At 57.3% G+C, this 18,577-nt stretch overlaps 1 protein-coding gene across 1 annotated transcript in view; it reads left to right on the top strand.

Annotated features, from left to right (window-relative positions):
* DNAH1 (dynein axonemal heavy chain 1) overlaps positions 1-18,577 on the top strand; it is a gene marked incomplete at both ends in the record, with an annotated part of 78,203 nt that overhangs the window by 47,610 nt on the left and 12,016 nt on the right. Inside the window, 21 exon segments of the mRNA XM_079712716.1 lie at positions 983-1,074; positions 1,451-1,605; positions 3,067-3,244; positions 4,049-4,243; positions 4,332-4,451; positions 4,672-4,830; positions 4,990-5,094; positions 6,207-6,347; positions 6,492-6,652; positions 7,055-7,212; positions 7,570-7,743; positions 8,538-8,576; positions 11,085-11,263; positions 12,287-12,517; positions 13,196-13,392; positions 13,830-13,965; positions 14,883-15,091; positions 15,323-15,494; positions 16,488-16,679; positions 17,079-17,189; positions 17,992-18,177. Of these exon segments, the coding sequence (XP_079568842.1) occupies positions 983-1,074; positions 1,451-1,605; positions 3,067-3,244; positions 4,049-4,243; positions 4,332-4,451; positions 4,672-4,830; positions 4,990-5,094; positions 6,207-6,347; positions 6,492-6,652; positions 7,055-7,212; positions 7,570-7,743; positions 8,538-8,576; positions 11,085-11,263; positions 12,287-12,517; positions 13,196-13,392; positions 13,830-13,965; positions 14,883-15,091; positions 15,323-15,494; positions 16,488-16,679; positions 17,079-17,189; positions 17,992-18,177 (3,290 nt within the window).

The following is an 18,577-nucleotide window of genomic DNA, read 5'->3' as shown; positions in this document are numbered from 1 at the left end:
CAGGGAAGCCCAGCTGTGGCTTCTCTTATTGCGGAGCACGGGCTCTAGGCATGCGAGCTTCAGTAGTTGTGGCACGCAGGCTCAGTAGTTGTGGCTCATGGGCTCTAGAGCACAGGCTCAGTAGGTGTGGTGCCAGGGCTTGAACCCGTGTCCCCTGCATTGGCAGGTGGATTCTTTTTTTTTTTTCCAGTTATTTTTAGCATTCAGGATTTCTTTTTTTTTTCATTTTTATTTATTTATTTATTTATTTATTTTTGGCTGTGTTGGGTCTTTGTTTCTGTGCAAGGGATTTCTGTAGTTACGGCGAGCAGGGGCCACTCTTCATCGCGGTGCGGGGGCCTCTCAGTGTCACGGCCTCTCTTGTTGCGGAGCACAAGCTCCAGACATGCATGCTCAGTAGTTGTGGCTCACAGGCCTAGTTGCTCTGCAGCATGTGGGATCTTCCCAGACCAGGGCTTGAACCCGTGTCTCCTGCATTGGCAGGCAGATTCTCAACCACTGTGCCACCAGGGAAGCCCGGCAGGCGGATTCTTAATCACTGTGCCACTAGGGAAGTCCTTGACCCTGGATCTTGTCCCTGGGATTTTGCCTCATGTTGGCCAGCACTTCCCTGGGCCTGTGCTCTCAGTAGGCTGGGTGGTAGTTTTGGAGCTGAAGTTGATTTCGAGGCCTGTGACAGTTCCTCACTGAGCAAGCCTGTGCCAGCTGGACACCTGACCAGTGGATGTTAGGGAATAATAGTCACAATGGAAATAATGGCTGGCCATTAGCAGAGAATTCCTGCTCTGTGCCAGGCTCTGTGCTCAGGGCTTCACCTGCCTCTACCTATGAGGTAGGTACTACTGCCATCCCCATTTTACAGATGAGGAAACTGAGGTGCAGGGAGTGAGGTAACCCATCACAGTTCACACAGCAAGCTAGTGTCAGAACCAGGATCTAAGCCCCCACTCTGATCCCTGGACTCCCTGCCATGTCCTTCCAGGATTCCTGACCAAGTGTATCCAGCTGTATGAGACCATGGTGGTGCGGCATGGCCTCATGCTCGTTGGGCCCACAGGCTCTGGCAAGAGTAACGTAAGTGTTCCCTGTGCTATACAGTAGGTCCTTGTTGGTTATCTATTTTAAATATAGCAGTGTGTACATGTCAGTTTCAAACTCCCAATCTATCCCTCCCACCACCCTTTCCCCCTGGCAACCATAAGTCTGTTCTCTATACTCCAGTATAAAATAAAAATTTAAAAAAAAGAGACTAATATAAGTGGAGCCTAGCTGGGCAGCCTAGTGCCCAGACAGTGGGCTTGAGGGCAGAGCAGCCTCAACAGGCGTCTTGGCCCCCACTTTTGCCTCCTTGGCCTTTAGAATACCCTCCTGCCCGCCATGGCCCACAGCCCACTTCAGCCCTGCTCTCCAGGGAGCTTGGAGGCTCATTCTTGGCTGGCCTTCTCCACAGTGTTACAGAGTCCTGGCAGCTGCCATGACATTGCTGAAAGGGCAGCAGTCCATCAGCGGCGGTGTGTATGAGGCCGTCAACTACTATGTGCTCAACCCCAAGTCCATCACAATGGGCCAGCTGTACGGGGAGTTTGACCTGCTCACCCATGAGTGGTGAGTGGCCCGGGACCCCTCCAGTGACTGCCCTGCTCCCAGACCTTTGCAGGGTATGGGCCATGGGCCGCCTCCCTCCCTGAGCCAAGTGGAAGGTCAGGAGCTCCGGCTTTGGAGCCCAAATGCCTGGGACTCTACCCACCACTGCACTTCCTCACTGAGTGACCCACCTCACCCCCTGGGCCTTTGTCCCTCATCTGCAAAGTGGGGATAAAAATGACACCATTATTATGGAAGATGGCTGGGACAGTGTAGCACATGCTGAGCTCTGAGTACATGTTGACTTTTGTTAGTACCCACGAGAGGCTGGTGGTCTCTCTTGGGACCTCTGCTCCTGGGCTGAGACGTGCATTTTAGGGGAAGTGCACCAAACTGGGAGACGTCAGCACCTGAGGGTTTTCTTCAGGGCTATTCTGTCTCTCCAGAGAAGTCTCCAGTCTCCTGCTGGGGTGTCTTCTTGGTCCCAGTGTCCTGGAACCCAGTGGGGGATGGGCACTGGAGAGGGGCAGTCACCCATCTTTCTGAATGTGGGCCTGTCCAGCTTCCCCCATTTCTGGTAAAGGGTCTCACCCACGCCTACTCCAGGCTCTTGTGTGGGTAGGTGGGGGCCTGGGGATCAGACCAGAAAAATGCCCTCCTACCCACCCCCTTCCCTGGCATTTGGTGCCTCTGAAGTCTGAGGCTTCTTGGGTTCTCTGGCAGGGACTAGATACATCTCGTGATCCTGCTTTATCTGCGAGGTCATTTACCCCTTCTCCACCTCTGTCCATCTTCCAGGACTGTGTGGACCTCTGTTTCTGTGTTGCCTCCTCCCCCGTCTTCCTTTTCTTTCTTTCTTTTTTTAATTCCAGGACACTATAGGTCTTTTTTTGTTGTTGTTTGTTTGTTTTTTGTAAATTTATTTATTTTTGGCTGTGTTGGGTCTTCGTTGTGGTGTGCGGGCTTCTCATTGTGGTGGCTTCTCTTGTTGCGGAGCGTGGGCTCTAGGCATGTGGGCTTCAGTAGTTGTGGCACGCAGGCTCAGTAGTTGTGGCTCGTGGGCTCTAGTGTGCAGCCTCAGTAGCTGTGGCGCACGGGCTTAGTTGCTCTGAGGCATGTGGGATTTTCCCAGACCAGGGCTCAAACCCGTGTCCCCTGCATTGGCAGGCGGATTCTCAAGCACTGTGCCACCGGGAAAGTCCCCTCATCTTCTTTTCTTTTGGGGATATTACTTTTCATTCTCCTTTAATAGAACTTTAGTGAGGACTCAGCAGGGAGAGAATATAAGCACACATTTTCATTACATTTATTACACCATAAAGTCCCATTTTCCCTACTGTAATTTTTAAATGAATAAAGATACTTAAGGAAAAAACAAAAGCAGAGCAGGGCCAGCCTGGATTCAGGTTTCCCTGGGGGCCAGCTGTGCTTGCCGCCCTGCCTCCCCTGCACCTACAGTCCTCTCCTCCCTGGTGGCTGCAGGACAGATGGGATTTTCTCCTCCCTCATCCGGGTGGGGGCCATCGCCTCCGACACCAACAAGAAGTGGTACGTGTTCGATGGGCCGGTGGACGCCGTCTGGATTGAGAACATGAACACGGTGCTGGACGACAACAAGAAGCTGTGCCTCAGCTCTGGGGAGATCATCAAGCTCACAGAGGTGTGTCCGCCTGTCTGCTCACTCTGCTCTCCTCCGCAGCCAGGTGGACCCGGGGGCACACCACGCTAGCCAAGCCTCATCCCCCTCCACCCTTCCCTCTTGGGGCCACAGCGCCCTCCCCATCCCCAGGCTCCTGTACTGCAGGCACGTCCTACACAGCTGCTCAGTGCTGCCCTTTCGGCAGACCCACTTTCTGTGATGCTCCAAGCCCAGGGCCAGGACAACTACCCCGGCTCCTGGTTGGTGCTGTCTTGTGCCTCCCAGGCCCATTTGCAGTCATATCGGCCCAGTCTGGGTTAGGCATACTGGCAACATGCCTGGAGTCTGGAGAACATGGGAACAGCTGCCTGGTGGGAAGTGTGGGGCAGTTCTTAGAGAAGGAAGGGTATTGCCTGAGCCTAAGAGCAGCCAGTCTCTTGAGTCTTTCTGAGAACACCTGGAGGTCAGTGTGACCCTGTGTCCATGTACACAAGTGCAGGGCTCTGGAGTGGAGCACACAGCTCCCATCGGATATCCCCAGGGCTCTAGGGACCCCAAAATTCCCTGACCCGAGGCTGGCCAGAGGGCTCCCAGGAATCTCCTGACTTAGACTCCTTCTTGGCCTCTGGAGAGGGCTGTATTATCAGCTGAGGGCCAAAGGGTTCCTGCATTTGCCCCCACACCAGCCCTGTTCCTGGCCCAGCGCCTGCCCCATGGCCTGCCCACAGTTGCAGGATGGGCAACCCCTCCCCATGGCTCTGCAGCCCTTTCCCCTGCCGTGGAGGCTGGCAGCTGGCCCACTCACGCAGTTCATCTTGGCGCCAGATGATGACCATGATGTTTGAGGTGCAGGACCTGGCAGTGGCCTCCCCAGCCACAGTATCCCGCTGTGGTATGGTGTACCTGGAGCCCAGCATCCTGGGGCTCATGCCCTTTGTTGAGTGCTGGCTGAGGCATCTCCCTGCTTTACTCAAGCCCTTTGAGGAGCAGTTCAAGGCCCTCTTTGTCAGCTTCCTGGAGGTGAGTGAGACTACGGTGTGCTGGCCCAGGTGGGGCAGCCGGGTGCTATGGCCACCAGCCACAAGAGCTGGGTGTCCATCCCCTGTAGGGGTCCATCACTTTCGTCCGGTCCTCAGTGAAGGAGGTGATCACCTCAACCAACAGCAACCTGACCATGAGTCTCCTCAAGCTGCTGGACTGCTTCTTCAAGCCCTTCCTGCCTAAAGAGGTATGGCTCTGAGCAGTGGGCTGGGGGCCTTCTCTCCTCACCTGAGGGCCTTGAATCCCAAGTCCAGCTTCCTGGAAGAGAGAATCAGATTGGCTCACATGGGTCATGGGACACCCCATCCAGTCTGCTGCAGATGCAAAACTACGGCAGAGGCCATGGGATGCCCCCCACCCCCTGGCTTCCTCAGGCCACTTAGTTCTCTCCCTGCCTCTGTCCCCAGGGCCTCAAGAAAATACCTCCCGAAAAGCTGAGTCGCATCCCAGAGCTGATCGAGCCCTGGTTCATCTTCTCCCTGATCTGGAGTGTGGGTGCCACAGGGGACAGCGCCAGTCGCATCAGCTTCAGCCACTGGCTCAGGATCAAGATGAAGACAGAAAACGTGAGAGGGGGCAGCTCCCGGGCTGGGGTCCAAGGTCTGGGCTGCGTACGCTGAATGCTGGGTGTTTTGGGGCCGTCCCCCAGGCCCAGGCCCCCAGAAACAAGTAGCCACACAAGCCACCGGGTCTCACCGCCTGTTTTTCCCCCTGGTCCTTCACAGCTGACCTTGCTCTTTCCGGAGGAGGGGCTGGTGTTTGATTACAGGCTGGAGGACGGCGGCATCAGCAGCACCACTGACGATGAGGACAATGATGAGGGCAAGCAGGTGACTGCAGACCTGCCCAGGGAGGGCCCCACTGGGTGGCGACTGTCCTCCTCGATGAATAGTGACTGCAGAGAAGAGGCTGCATTGACGGTCACAGGTCTCAGGCTGGGGTTATTTGCATCATCTCCTGAATCCTCACAGACCCACAGGGTGGTTATTATTGTGCCCATTTCCCGAACAAGGAAATTGAGGCTCAGAACTGTCACGCCCAGCTAGTCGGTGGCAGAGCTGGACTTGAACCTGGGACTGGGAGATGTCAGAGTGCCTCCCTTCCCAACCATACACACTGCCTCCCCTGTGTTGATGCTGAGCCCAGGGATTAATCAACTTGGTTCTACTTAAAAGCCCCATTTGCCCAGGGGCTGGGCTCCTCAAGGGTGGGGGAGTAAGCCCCCATGGCCTGTCTTGATGTCCCCATTTCTCCTCTTAGCCAGCGAGGGTCCCATTAGCCTACCCTCATGGGATCAGGACTCCAGCCCAGAAGGAAGAGGGGCCAGAGAGGCGTCTATAGAGATGGTTACTGCACAGGGTCCTGCTGGGGGTCTCACAGGGCACGTTTGAGTCTAACCATCAGTACCGTTCCCAATGGGACATGTGGGTTTGACCACAGTGAACACCCCCATCAAGGGAGGTCTGCAAGTTGAGTCAGGGCTGTGGGTGAAGGGATGCATGCAGGTGGGGATGGTGGGGGAGAGCGGGTCAGGTGACCTCTCAGCGTCTAGGTGATGCCAGCCCCATGGTTCTGGCCCTCACATACTTGGGTAGCCTAAACTAAACAGCAGAGACCTTTGCATTCTGGGTTGTCCAGTTCCCAGAGTACTTCCCTCATGCAGAGGCCCAGAGACTGGCCCCACTGAGGTAGCTGGATGCAGGGAAGCCTTCACTTGGGCAGCTGTGTGCAGAGAGCCCCCCATTCCTGGAGGTTTGTTCTGGGAGTCCCCCACCCTGTGCGGAGAGTGGGCACAAGGCTTCCTGTTTCTGTCAGAAGCAGCCCTTCACCTGGACCCTCTTGCTGAGTCCCAGCAGTGCTGCTCCTTGCCCTCCTGGTGCACTTGGCCAAGGGTGAGACGGGGAGAGGTTCCAGGCCCACCTTGTGCCACCTGTGGTTCCAGGTTGCCTGGGTGAAGTGGATGGACTCCTCAGCTTCGTTCACCATTATGCCAGATACCAACTACTGCAACATCATCGTGCCAACCATGGACACCATCCAGATGTCCTACCTGCTAGACATGCTACTCACCAACCACAAGCCCGTGAGTGCCCCTGCCATGACCTGCTTCACCCCACCCCAAGGCCTAGGTCAGGAGTGGCTGGCTCCCACACTGACAGGGCGGCAGCTCGTGCTGCATGCTGGGCCCTGTGAGAGTGCTCTGACCCTGTGCCCCCTGCTCTCCTAGGTGCTGTGCATCGGGCCGACAGGCACAGGGAAGACCCTCACCATCTCCAACAAGCTTCTCAAGAACCTGCCGCTGGAATACATCAGCCACTTCCTCACCTTCTCTGCCCGCACCTCAGCCAACCAAACCCAGGACCTCATCGACAGCAAGCTGGATAAGAGGCAGGCACCCTGGTTCCTTCCTGGATCGAATGTCCCCCAGCCTGGCTCGGCCAGCTGCTGTCCTCCCTCCCCTCCTGGGTGGCCCTTGGGCTCCCTTGCAAACTGCTCTGGAGCCTTCTTCCATCAGGAATTCCCGTCGAGCCCTTCTGTGGGTGCTGTCCCTGGGCTGGGCACTCGGGCGGGGCTTGTTATCCATCTGCCTAGAGGGAAGACTCAGAGCAGCCAGGTGTGATGTCCCAGGACGCTCAGAATGGGACAAGGAGTTGCTCAAGAGGCTCAGCAATTCGGGGGAGCCTGAAGTTAGTGAGGGCTTCCCAGAGGTGGAGCTGCCATCCTGCCATCCTGGATTCCCTGAGGACCTGGTACCCGTGGGTGCTGGGCTCACACAGCCCCTTCCCACAGGCGGAAGGGCGTGTTCGGGCCGCCCCTAGGGCGCAACTTCATCTTCTTCATCGATGACTTGAACATGCCGGCCTTGGAGACATATGGCGCCCAGCCGCCCATCGAGCTTTTGCGTCAGTGGATGGACCATGGCGGCTGGTATGACCGCAAGATCATCGGTGCGTGCTGGCAGCCTGGGCCAGCGGGGCGGGGCTGGGTGTGCTGGGCAGGGCCAGGGCCTCACCCATTAGGCGCAATAGGCACAGGGCCTGGGCCCACAGGACTCACAGAGAGTCCATGGAAGTGTTTTAATGTCTTTTAAAATCAAGGGGAAAATGAACTTCTAGGTCAAAGAACATTTAAAATGCATAATATTAATATATTTGTCTATGTACCAATACTGTGGTAAATTATAATTTTTAGTATATATATTTTTTAATGGAGGAGGAGGCCCAAGAAAGCAAAAGTGCCCAGGGCCTACAAAAGTCTTAATGTAGCCCTGGGCAGGGCCTTCTGACTTCCTGCCCCCACTCCAGGAGCCTTCAAGAGCCTGGTGGACATCAACTTTGTCTGTGCCATGGGCCCCCCCGGTGGAGGCAGGAATGCTATCACTCCGCGGCTGACCCGCCACTTCAACTACCTGTCCTTTGCTGAGATGGATGAGGTCAGCAAGAAGCGCATCTTCTCCACCATCCTGGGCAGTTGGATGGGTGAGTATCGGGCAGGAGTGGGGTAGGAGGCCACGGGCTAAGGCAGAAGCCCCGGCCAGGTAAGCCACACCAAGGACAGCTGAGCAGCACTGGGAAGGGCCAAGTGGCTGAACCACTGACATCAGCCCTGGTTTCACCCCTTACTCAGCTATGTTACCTTTGGCCAATTCATGAACCTCTCTGAGCCTCAGTTTCTTCATCTGAAATGGGTGATAATATCAGTGCCCAGCACCCCGAGTTGTGAAGGTTAAATAAGGCACTGCATGTAGAGCATCTAGCAAGAAGCCCGGCATGTGGTAACTGTGGAATATATGATTTATACATATGTATACATGTATTTTCATCAGTATAAGTACACGCATATATGGTAGAAAGGCTAGTGAAAGGATGTTACTTTTGTAAATCAAGAAGTGCCACCAAGATAGAATGGACAAAATGGTCCTGATCTTCCATGGAGCTTGAAGAAAAGTCTGTCCCAGGATGCAGTTTCCCCCAACCAGTCCACTTCTTACATAACACACACTCTGACCTTTGAACTCCACTTGGCACTGTGCCAGGTGGTGGGTGATGGGAGTCAGGCCTTCCCTCCTCTGGCCTGGACTGCGCTGCCCCCAGGGGCTATAGACCAGAACTTGCCCCCATGCCCAGCTTGGAGGTGGGGGCAATGTGGCTCTGAGGAGGGGGGTGATGGTCAGTGGCTGCTCTGGGGCTGCCCAGCTGAGCACAGCCGGTCAAGGTGGGCAGCAAGGGACCCACCTAACTCTGAGCTCCGTGTCTCTCCCTCAATCCTCTAGATGGACTCCTCGGAGAAAAGAGTTACCGGGAGCCCGTGCGTAAGTGCAGGCCTGGGCAGGGCCTGGGAAGGCCTGGATGGGGCAGGGGCACTGGTTCCAGGGGGAGCCCTGGACTCCAGTTGGCTGTCGTTGAGGCCGGGCCCCAGGGGCCACAGTGAACCATCCTCAGACTCCTGAGGGGACCTCGGGCCACTGCTAGAGCAAAGGTTGCCCAGCACCAACGGCCTGCATAGGCTCATTCACTGTTACATGGCCGGTCAGTCTTTCAGTGCCTGGGTGAGTGTCTGACCCATAGTAGAAGCAAGGTGAATGCAAGTTGAATGAATGAATAAGGAATCCAACAAAGTTCCACCCTGTGTGAAAAAGCAGAGGCTCTGAGGAGAGGGCATGAGGCTGGAGCCAGGAGCAACCTGAGTTCATGTCGGGCGTCCCCCGTGTGGCAGCAGATCTGCTGCTCATTGCAGCAGGGTGACTGGCCGTTCCAGACCTCCTCAGGCCTCCGTATCCACTGCTGACCTGCACCCAGGCCTCCCTGGGCCCCGTCTTCTCTCCTGTTCCTGGGAACAGATTTCCCTGCTCCTGTATGAGGCCAAGCCCTCCTCTTAGGCCGGAGTCCCAGCCCCTATTGTCTGCTTGACAGCCACCGACATCAGTGTTCTCTTCTCCACTGGGCCATTCCATCAGTGTGAAGACACGCCCCGATTTCTCCCATCTTAAGAACAAAACACAAAACGAGCCCCTCTCTTGTCCCCTCTCTACCCCCTCCCCCAGCCTTGGCTCCATTTCTCTGTCACCTTGAGAGCAAAACGCCCCAAGAGCGTTTTCTCCTCCTGCGGGCACTAGCCCTCCCTCCCACTTTCTCTTGAGCCCCACCAGTCCCCGGAGAGGGCTCTTGTCACCAGCAGCCTCACGGCGTCCAGACCAAAGGTCAGCTGGGTCTTCACCTTTCCTGGGCTGTCAGTTGTCTGTGGGGGTCACCCCTCCTCCTCCCAGTCGCCTTCCTAGGTGGACTGGGGGGCTTACTCTCAGCCTCTCCTCCCTCTAAACACACACTTCTGGGATATCATCATCCCGCCCTGGCGACAAACCCCTTAGTGCGGATGCCACTGAGTCTGTGTGTTCAGTCCAGACCTCTTGCCTGAACCTTGGACCCACGTCTCCTCTTGAATGTCCACCGGGCGTCTCAGGCTGAACATGTCCAAACCCGAACCCCTGACCCACCAGCACCTGGCGCTCCACTCGTCTCAGCTGATGGCCACTCTGTCCTTCCACTCGCTCAGGACAAGGGCCTTGGCACCATCCGGACTCGCTCTCTCTTTCTCTCTCTCTCAGGAGGTCCTGCTGCCTCTCCCTCCAGAACCCCCCTGAATTGTGCTGCTCAGAACCCCAGCCCTCACTCATAGGCCACTGCAGCAGCCCCACACACCCCGGTCTCCCTGATTCTGTCTTCACCCCCTGCATCTGTCTGTCTGCCTGGAGGTCTATCCATCCTCCACTTGCAGCCAGAGGGACCCATTCAAACGCTGAATCAGATCACATTCCTCTTCTGCTCAACCATCTCATGAAGACTAGAGCCCAGGTCCCGGCAGTGGTGGGCACCCCTCGTCACTGTCTGCTCTCACCACCCCCTTGCTAAGTCCTTAACCCCCCCAGGCATGCCTGCCTCAGGGCCTTCGCCCTGGCCACGCCCTCTCTGGAACACCTTCTCCAGTTCTGAACCTGCTTGGCACCTCAAGGCCTCGGGTCTCTGTTCAAGTGCCCTCCTCCGCAAGGCCTCCCCAGCATTTATGTCAAATCCCCCAACCCTGGCTCTCCCCAAACCTCTCTCCACACATTTTCCATCCCCTGTTTACTGTCAGTCTGTTCAGAGTCTGTCTCCCCCCAAAGAAAGTCAACTTGTTGGGGGTGAGGAGTGTGTCTGCTGGGGCCACCCTCTGTGCCCAGCACCTAGAACAGTCCCTGTGTTAATGGATGAGCCCATTTTGGGGCCAGTGAGCCGTCCTGCCCCTTCTTTGCTTTTTTCCCTCTTCTGGGGGCTCCCTCTGCCCCAAATTCCCACTGACAGAATTTTGGTTCCCAGCAAAGAATTGGATCGTTTTCAAAGCACAAGCAAATAGGTTATGTTAGTGGTGAAAATGCAAGGGGGTGATAAGCCCCCAAGGTCATGGCTGAGCCCCAGGCCTCCACGTCCACTGTGGTACACTCCTGAACCCCATGTGGGCCATGCAACCCTCCCCATGCACAGCTCAGAGTGGCACGTTTCAGGTCTGGCCCCATTAGTGTTCTCAATTCCATGAATGTGTCCCAGTGCCCCAACATATGGACAGGCTATATCAGTGATAAGGATGTAAAAGGGGGGAGCTCCGGGTGCGAGATTCCTCACCCCATGGTGGGGGACACCAGGAAAACCTTGCTGGGGAAGTAGCATCCGAGAGGGCTGCAGAGTGGGCAGAATCCAAGCATGCAGGCTGGGGAAAGGCGTGTGCAGAGAACACAGCACCGGACCTGCAAGGGCTGTGACCCAGGGCCACTCTCCTGTTCCCACAGCCGGGGCCCCCAGCATTTCCCACTTCACGGATCCCCTCGTGGAAGCCACCATCATGGTGTACTCCACCATCACCTCCCAGCTGCTGCCCACCCCAGCCAAATCCCACTACACTTTCAACCTGAGGGATCTCTCCAAGGTCTTCCAGGGCATGCTTATGGCCAACCCGGCCAAGGTCGAGGTGAGGACCGGTGGGCCCCCTCCCCAGTGTCCAGCAGTGGAGTGCACACACTGCCCTCACAGTCCTCCCTGGTTTTAGGCCTTCCTACCCAAACACTCCTCAGCCTTGATCTGGCCAGGCCCTCGGGCAGGGGGTGGAGCTGGGGACACAGCAACAGGTACCAAGCCCCCAGGAGCCCTGCCTTCATGCAGCTGAGTCCCATCTTGCAGGTGAAATCCATGCCTAGAATGCTGGCTGTGATGGGATCACACAAAAGCAGGAGCCAGGGCATGGCAAGGGAGGGAGGGTTCCTGGTGGAAGCCCTGTGTGTGAGAAGATTGAGGGGAAGAGTGAGTGGTACCAGGTGGAAGGAGCAGGAGTGCAGCGCGGAGCAGTGTCAGCTGTGCTGGGCAGGCTCTGGGGGCTGCAGGGGCAGAGAGTCCTGAAGGTGGTGGGAGCTGGGGGGTGGGTAGGGGGCACATTTGCACTTTGGGATGGGGAATGGATGGGTCAGTGTGTGGGCCTGGCGGCAAGGGCATAGTGTGAACAGGACAGATGCTAGCCCTGGCCCTGCCTAGCTATAGCCAAAGGAGTCGAGAGAAGAGCTTTGGGGCTTCCTGAGGGCGGTCCCATCACCCAGGGAGAGGCAGGGAAGTCAGCATGGAGGTGGCAGCAGGATGGGGGTAGAGTCAGAGGGAGCTTTGGAGTCAAGTGAGTGGTTAGATGCGGGGTGTCGGGAAGGTATAAGGAGAATCGGGCATTCCTCTCGGGCTTGGGCTTTAGGGAGCTGTGGGGACCCTAAGAGGGGAGAAGCTAATTGAGCTGGGAGCCCCGCAGGCACAGCTGGGAGCCCCGCAGGCACAGCTGGGCCTGGAGGTGGGGGTGGAGAGGCCCAGGCGTCAGCGTGTGGACTCCACCCTCTGTGGAGACAGCAGACACCCAGGGCCCTGGCCAGGTCTTGGTGGGAGAGCCAGGCCCAGGTGCTTCGAGAGGTGGCTGAGGGTGTGGGGCCAAGACCTGGCACTGACGCTGGGGTGGCCGCAGGACAAGGTGCAGCTGCTGCGCCTGTGGTACCACGAGAGCTGCCGTGTGTTCCGCGACCGCCTGGTGAACGAGGAGGACCGCAGTTGGTTTGACAAGCTCCTGGAGAGCCACATGGAGCAGTGGGAGGTGACCTTCGAAGAGGTCTGCCCCTTCCAGCCCATCCTCTATGGGGACTTCATGTCGCCAGGCTCCGACGTCAAGTCCTATGAGCTCATCACCAGCAAGAAGAAGGTGAAGGGGCCTGCTGGGGCCCTACCCCTGACCCACGACCCCCGACCCCCGGGACCCCAGCCCTCTGCAGCCACTGCTAAGAGACCACCACGCTCTGACCAGAGGGTCAGACACTGGTCTGGAAGGCCAGCTCAGGGACTTCAGGCCAGAAGTTGCCTCTCTGAGTCCCATCTCCTCGCCTGTCAAATGGGCACGAATGTCCTTTCCTGAGGACAAGCCTAAGGTTCAACTGAGACAGGCTCTGTAAACAGGTACACGCTATGCCCATTTGAGGGACTATTATCCCACCCACAGAGCCGCGGCAGGGCCCCGGGCACCGCGAGTCTTGAGTCAAGACCCCAGGGTGGCAGGATGAAGCTGGAGTGCGGGGGCCTCCTGTTGGTTTCTTCACACAGACCCTCTCCTAGCTCCCAGGAGCTCCCACGGGGCCCCAGGTCGGTACATCCTGTTGAGCCCTTGAGGCAGCAGGCAGGTCTCTGACCCGACCCTCAGGCCTTGCTGTGTCCAGCGGGTCAGGTCTCATCCAGGCAGACCCGGCATCTTAAGGCCAACATCCCTCTGTGCACAGAGGAGCAGGGCTGGCCGGGGTGATGGGGTGTTGTGCTCCCTTGGAGGGGGCACAGTTTACGGGCACAGAGGGAGGACCCAGCTCTCCCCGTTCCCGCCCCCCGCCACCAGATGATGCAGGTGATTGAGGAGTACATGGAGGACTACAACCAGATCAGCACAGCCAAGCTGAGGCTGGTCCTCTTCATGGACGCCGTGAGCCACGTCTGCCGCATCAGCCGCACCCTGCGCCAGGCGCTGGGCAACGCGCTCCTGCTGGGTGTGGGCGGCAGCGGCCGCAGGTCCCTCACGAGACTGGCCTCGCACATGTGAGGGCCCCCAGGCGTGGTGGGCAGAGGGTGGCCGGTGGCAGACTCATTTCCATTCGTGTTCTTCCACATGTTCTATGCTGAGGCAGACGCACCTGGCCCACAGGCTTCTAGACCTGGGAGAGTAACCTGGGGTCCAAGGAGAGACAGCAACAGTGCCCTGTGATGCTGCAGGGATGGGGGAGGGGTAGCTGCAGGCATCCAGGAGAGATTCCTAGAAGAGGTGGCCATGGGCCTTCTCTTCTAATCAAGGCTGGGAGGATGGAAGGGAAGGGCATTCCAGGGCGAGGGAGCAGCCTCAGCAAATGTCTGGAGGCAAGAGAGCAGGTTCAGGGTTGGGGGAGTCAGCAGGTCTGCCCAGGATGGGAGCAGATGGCTGGGTTTGGGGCGCTTGGCCTCAAGCTCTGGCATGCCTCCACCCAACCACCTGTCTCCAGGGCCGAGTATGAGTGCTTCCAGATTGAGCTGTCCAAGAACTATGGCATGACCGAGTGGCGTGATGATGTCAAGAAGGTCTTGCTCAAGGCTGGCCTGCACAGCCTGCCCATCACCTTCCTGTTCTCAGATACCCAGGTGCCACCACACAGGCAGTGGGCGGGATCCAGGGTGGGCTGGATACAACCCACCCCAGTGTGGCATCCTGGAAGGTGGTCAGTCCTTCATGCCCACGTCACTGTCAGTTGGGGTGGATCTTGGGAGGAATGGCTGGGACCAGGGGGAGGGGGCCAAACCTAGCCTGTCAGGGCTGGTGGGGGGCATAGATCATTACTATGCCCCGAGGGTAAAGAAGGCCCCTGGCACCATGGCTGACCACAAGCAGGACCATGCTCACTGGTCAATGGCTTCCTACCTCAAGGACCACAGGGCTTCTGCCTGAGGTGCTGTGCCTATGGCCCCCTTCTTGGGGCTGCTCCATCTGGAGCTCCCTAGATGAGGCCTCTCCCCAGGTCTGCAAGGAGGAGAGGTTGTGGGTCCAGGGCCTCAAGACAAACAGGGCAGTGCTTAAACCTGACTGGTGGTCGGGACTGGGCTGAAGCTGAAGCCCTGGAAGGCTCCCAGCCCTACTCCTATCCCCCGGGTCCCCCTTACATAGGCAAGTGAGGGTGCCCTCTGGCACTGACTAGGCCCTGGCCATATGAGATGGGCAAAGACCCATTTCTGCCTGTGGCCTGGTTTTCTCCTGTGAGTAAACTGAGACGTAGAGAGGCCTGGCAAGAGAGGAGGAAGACACCACATCTCCCACCCAGGACCCAGGGCCCTTCCACAGCCCAGCAGTGATGTTCAGAGTCTCTGCTGTAGGGCAGGCCTGGATGTGAGTCCTGGACCACGACTTGTGAAGTCACTTGTGTGACCCTGGGCTTCTCTGAGCCTTAGTGGCATGGTCTGTGGACTGGGGCTCCTGTGAAGGTCCAGTGAGACCATGGTCATGGAGCCCAACACCCAGGGGCCATCATCAAGGCTCAGCTCCTCCATCCCCATCTTCCCCCCAGATCAAGAACGAGTCCTTCCTAGAGGACATTAACAATGTCCTGAACTCAGGCGACATTCCCAACCTCTACAACACGGACGAGCAGGACCAGATTGTCAACACCATGCGGCCCTACGTCCAGGAGCAGGGCCTGCAGCCCACCAAGGCCAACCTCATGGCTGCCTACACTGGACGTGTGCGCAGCAGCATCCACCTGGTGCTGTGCATGAGGTACAGGCGGCCACTGCAACCTTGCAGGGACAGTGGTTTTAGGTGGGGGAGCACCGGGACTGCCACAAGGGGAGGTGGCCTGGGCCTGGCCACCATGCCATTGGGTCCAGGCTGCTGTGCTGTTGTGTCCTGGCTTCCATGCCACAGGGCTGTGAAATGACCCTGGGTCCTGGGTTCCTGGGGTGTGTAAGTCAGTGTCTCAGGGCCTCATTTGGACCCCCACCTCCCCAGCCCCATTGGAGAGGTCTTCCGAGCTCACCTAAGGCAGTTCCCCTCCCTGGTCAACTGCTGTACCATCGACTGGTTTAATGAGTGGCCGGCAGAGGCCCTGGAGTCTGTGGCCACCATGTTCCTGAACGAGATCCCAGAGCTGGACGCCACCCCCAAAGTAATTGAAGGACTGGTAGGTATCTTGGTGAGGAGCAAGCCCTTGAGGGGAACTGTGTAGGTTCGGGCTTGGGGTCACCAAGGCCTGGGTAAGAGTCCCAGGCCCGCTACTGATAGGAAGCCTTTGGGCAGACAGCTTTACCTAAGCCTCAGTTTCCTCATCTGTATAATGGGAATGCCACAAGGTTGTCACGGTGACACAGGAGGCTGGGCACACAGTTACACAGTCACTGTTTATCTTATTCCCTGAGGGCTCCATGGACACTTTCTTTAAAGAGCCGCCTGATATAGGGACTTCCCTGGCGGTCCAGTGGTTAAGATTTTACCTTCCGCTGCAGGGGGTGAGGGTTCAATCCCTGGTCGGGGAGCTAAGATCCCACATGCCTTGGTGACAAAAAACCAAAACGTAAAACAGAAGCAATACTGTAACAAATTCAGTAAAGAGTTTAAAAAAAATGGTCCACATTAACAAACAAACAAAGAGCCCCCTGATACAACCCAGAGACTACAGATGGGGTTGGGGGTAGATTTGTCTGGTCCAGCCTGAGAGAGTGAGGGTCACCTGGGGGCCAAGAGCTAGGGTGAGCCCATTTCTGCCCAGCTGTGCTGAGGCCTTGGGCCCTACCTCCCCACATCTACAGCCTCCGAGAGGGGCGCCACCTTAGGGCTTTCTGAGAGAGGCAGGTCATAGGGGCTGTGATAAGAGCACTGGGCCAAGAGCTGGCACACACCTGAGTCCAAGTTCAAAGTGAACTCTGCCCTTGACAACTGTGTGAACTCGAAAAAGCCCCTTAATTTCCCTGGGTCATGGGATTTTTCGTCTGCAGAATAGGTGACCTTTACCTGGAGGTCGTGAGGATCATAGGAGAGAGTGAGTGTGAGGGCCGTTGAGGTTCCTGCATGTGGCTCCCTCCCCAGAACCAGGCTTCAGTGGCTTCAAGGGCACCCTGGTGCCCCATCTTTGCTGGGGGCTCTACAAGACTGGCATCAGTGGTCTGCTCCCTCACAGATTCAGGTTTGCGCGTATATCCACCAGTCAGTGGTCAAGAAGTGTGTCGAGTATCTGGCCGAGCTTGCCCGCCACAACTATGTGACCCCCAAGAGCTACCTGGAGCTGCTCAATATTTTCTCCATCCTCATCGGGCAGAAGAAACAGGAGCTGAAAACCGCTAAGAACCGCATGAAGAGTGGTCTCGACAAGGTGGGCCGGGGTGGGGCCTTGTGGGCAACGTCTAGCTGCCCGTGGTTCTGCCCATGCAGTCTCAGTCCTGACCCCGGAGGCCCAGCCTGGCCTTTCAATTGGCAGCCCACAGTGTTAAATGGGTGGCTTTCTCCCTCACCAAAAGAGCAAAAGCTGCTGGCCAAGGGCAAGGCCAAAGCAGGTCACCCCAAATATTTTTAGGGGACTGCTCCCTTCCTCTGGGGTCCACTGGGCAACCTGGGGGCCACTGAAGCTGCTGGCTACCGCCTCTCACTCGTGAATGAGGGCGGCCCTGCAGGGACCTCTCCCCTGCCCCCTCCAGGCCTAACTCACTCTCTGGTCCCCATCACACCGTCACACCGGATTTCCTCTCTGTGCCCCCCACCTCCCACCCCCCAGCTGCTGCGCACTTCAGAGGACGTGGCCAAGATGCAGGAAGAGCTGGAGATTATGCGCCCCCTGTTGGAGGAGGCTGCCAAGGAGACCACGCTCACCATGGAGCAGATCAAGGTTGGGGGTGCTCCTGGCCCCCTCCCTGACGGCTGACCACGTCTGAGGATGCTCGGCATCCCCATGCAACCACAAGATCCCTAGCTGCCTGGCCTCACAGGTTGCTTAGCCTCTTGGTGCCCAGTTCCCTCATTCAGTCATGTGTTCATTCAACAAATGCTTGCTCAGAACCTATTCTATGCCAAGCGCTGCACTGGGCAGAGGATATGGTGATGAGCAAGACAGACAAATCCAAACCCAATAATCACAACACGGACTGAGCAGCAGGGCAGCCACAGGTAGTGGTGCAGAGTCTGCCTGAGTCTCCCTCTAAGATCCTCTGGGTCTACAAGAGGGCCCACATTTGAGGGCCGGTCCTCACAGCAGCCTCCGCAGGTTTGCATATTCATGATGGCTGCTTTCTGGCAGAAACAATCACGTCCTGCTCTACGAAGGCAGTGGTATTGAAAATTTTTCCAGCAGATGGAAAGAAAGTGACTTGTGGGAGGGGAGTGCCTTTCTCTGTTCTGCATGGAGGTGCCCTGTGGGTTTAGGGGGTCCTGCCATGGGGCAGTTATGCTCAAGCATGTAAAGTTCTGAGCCCCATGCCAGGCCCACGATGAGCACTCAGGATTGGAAGAGGTTCCTAGCACTCCCAGGTCTCCGTGGGCTGTCACAGCCGAGAGGGTCCTTAGAGAATGGGGCATCCCAACCCTCATTTCCTTCCACCTGGGGAGACAGACACAGAGAGGAGAAAGGGGAGGAGGGCACACCTGTCCCTGACACAGGCCATCACTGGGCCTTCCCTATTTCTGGTCCCTAGGTGGACACAACCATTGCTGAGGAGTCCCGGAATTCAGTGCAAGCAGAGGAGATCAAGGCCAATGAGAAGGCCAGGAAGGCACAAGGTATTGCTGACGATGCCCAGAAGGATCTGGATGAGGCTCTGCCCGCCCTGGATGCAGCCCTGGCCAGTTTGCGCAACCTCAACAAGAATGATGTGACCGAGGTGGGTGGCTAGGCACCTCCCAGGCTTTTCTTGGCATCCCTCCCTGGAGTCCTCTTGTGTCCTGGCCCCTAGGCCCTCCCTCTACACATCCCTTGAGGGTCATATGTCAAAAGATGAGGGCAGAACTAGGGCTTGAATCCAGCTGCCTGCCCTTACCTCCTTGTATCAGCCCCCAGGGCCCGGGCAGGTGCATGAGGAGGGCTTTGGGCCTTGAGAAATGAGCATACAGGACCTCATGGCCAGGCCTGGGTATATGGGGGAGCAGTAGTTGCCATAGGCTAAGGCAGACCTTGGGGGATCCCCGGGTGTGCCCTTGGTCTGTAGTGGTAGGGACTTGGTTGGTGGGGCCCACCCTGTCTGGTGGCTGCCCCTGCCTGTAGGTACCCACTCCGTGATGGAC

Source organism: Hyperoodon ampullatus (assembly GCF_949752795.1).
Source record: "Hyperoodon ampullatus genome assembly, chromosome: 10".
Classification (NCBI taxonomy): domain Eukaryota; kingdom Metazoa; phylum Chordata; class Mammalia; order Artiodactyla; family Ziphiidae; genus Hyperoodon; species Hyperoodon ampullatus.
The sequence above is the reverse complement of the archived record's forward strand: the minus strand, read 5'-3'. Positions and strand labels throughout refer to the sequence as shown.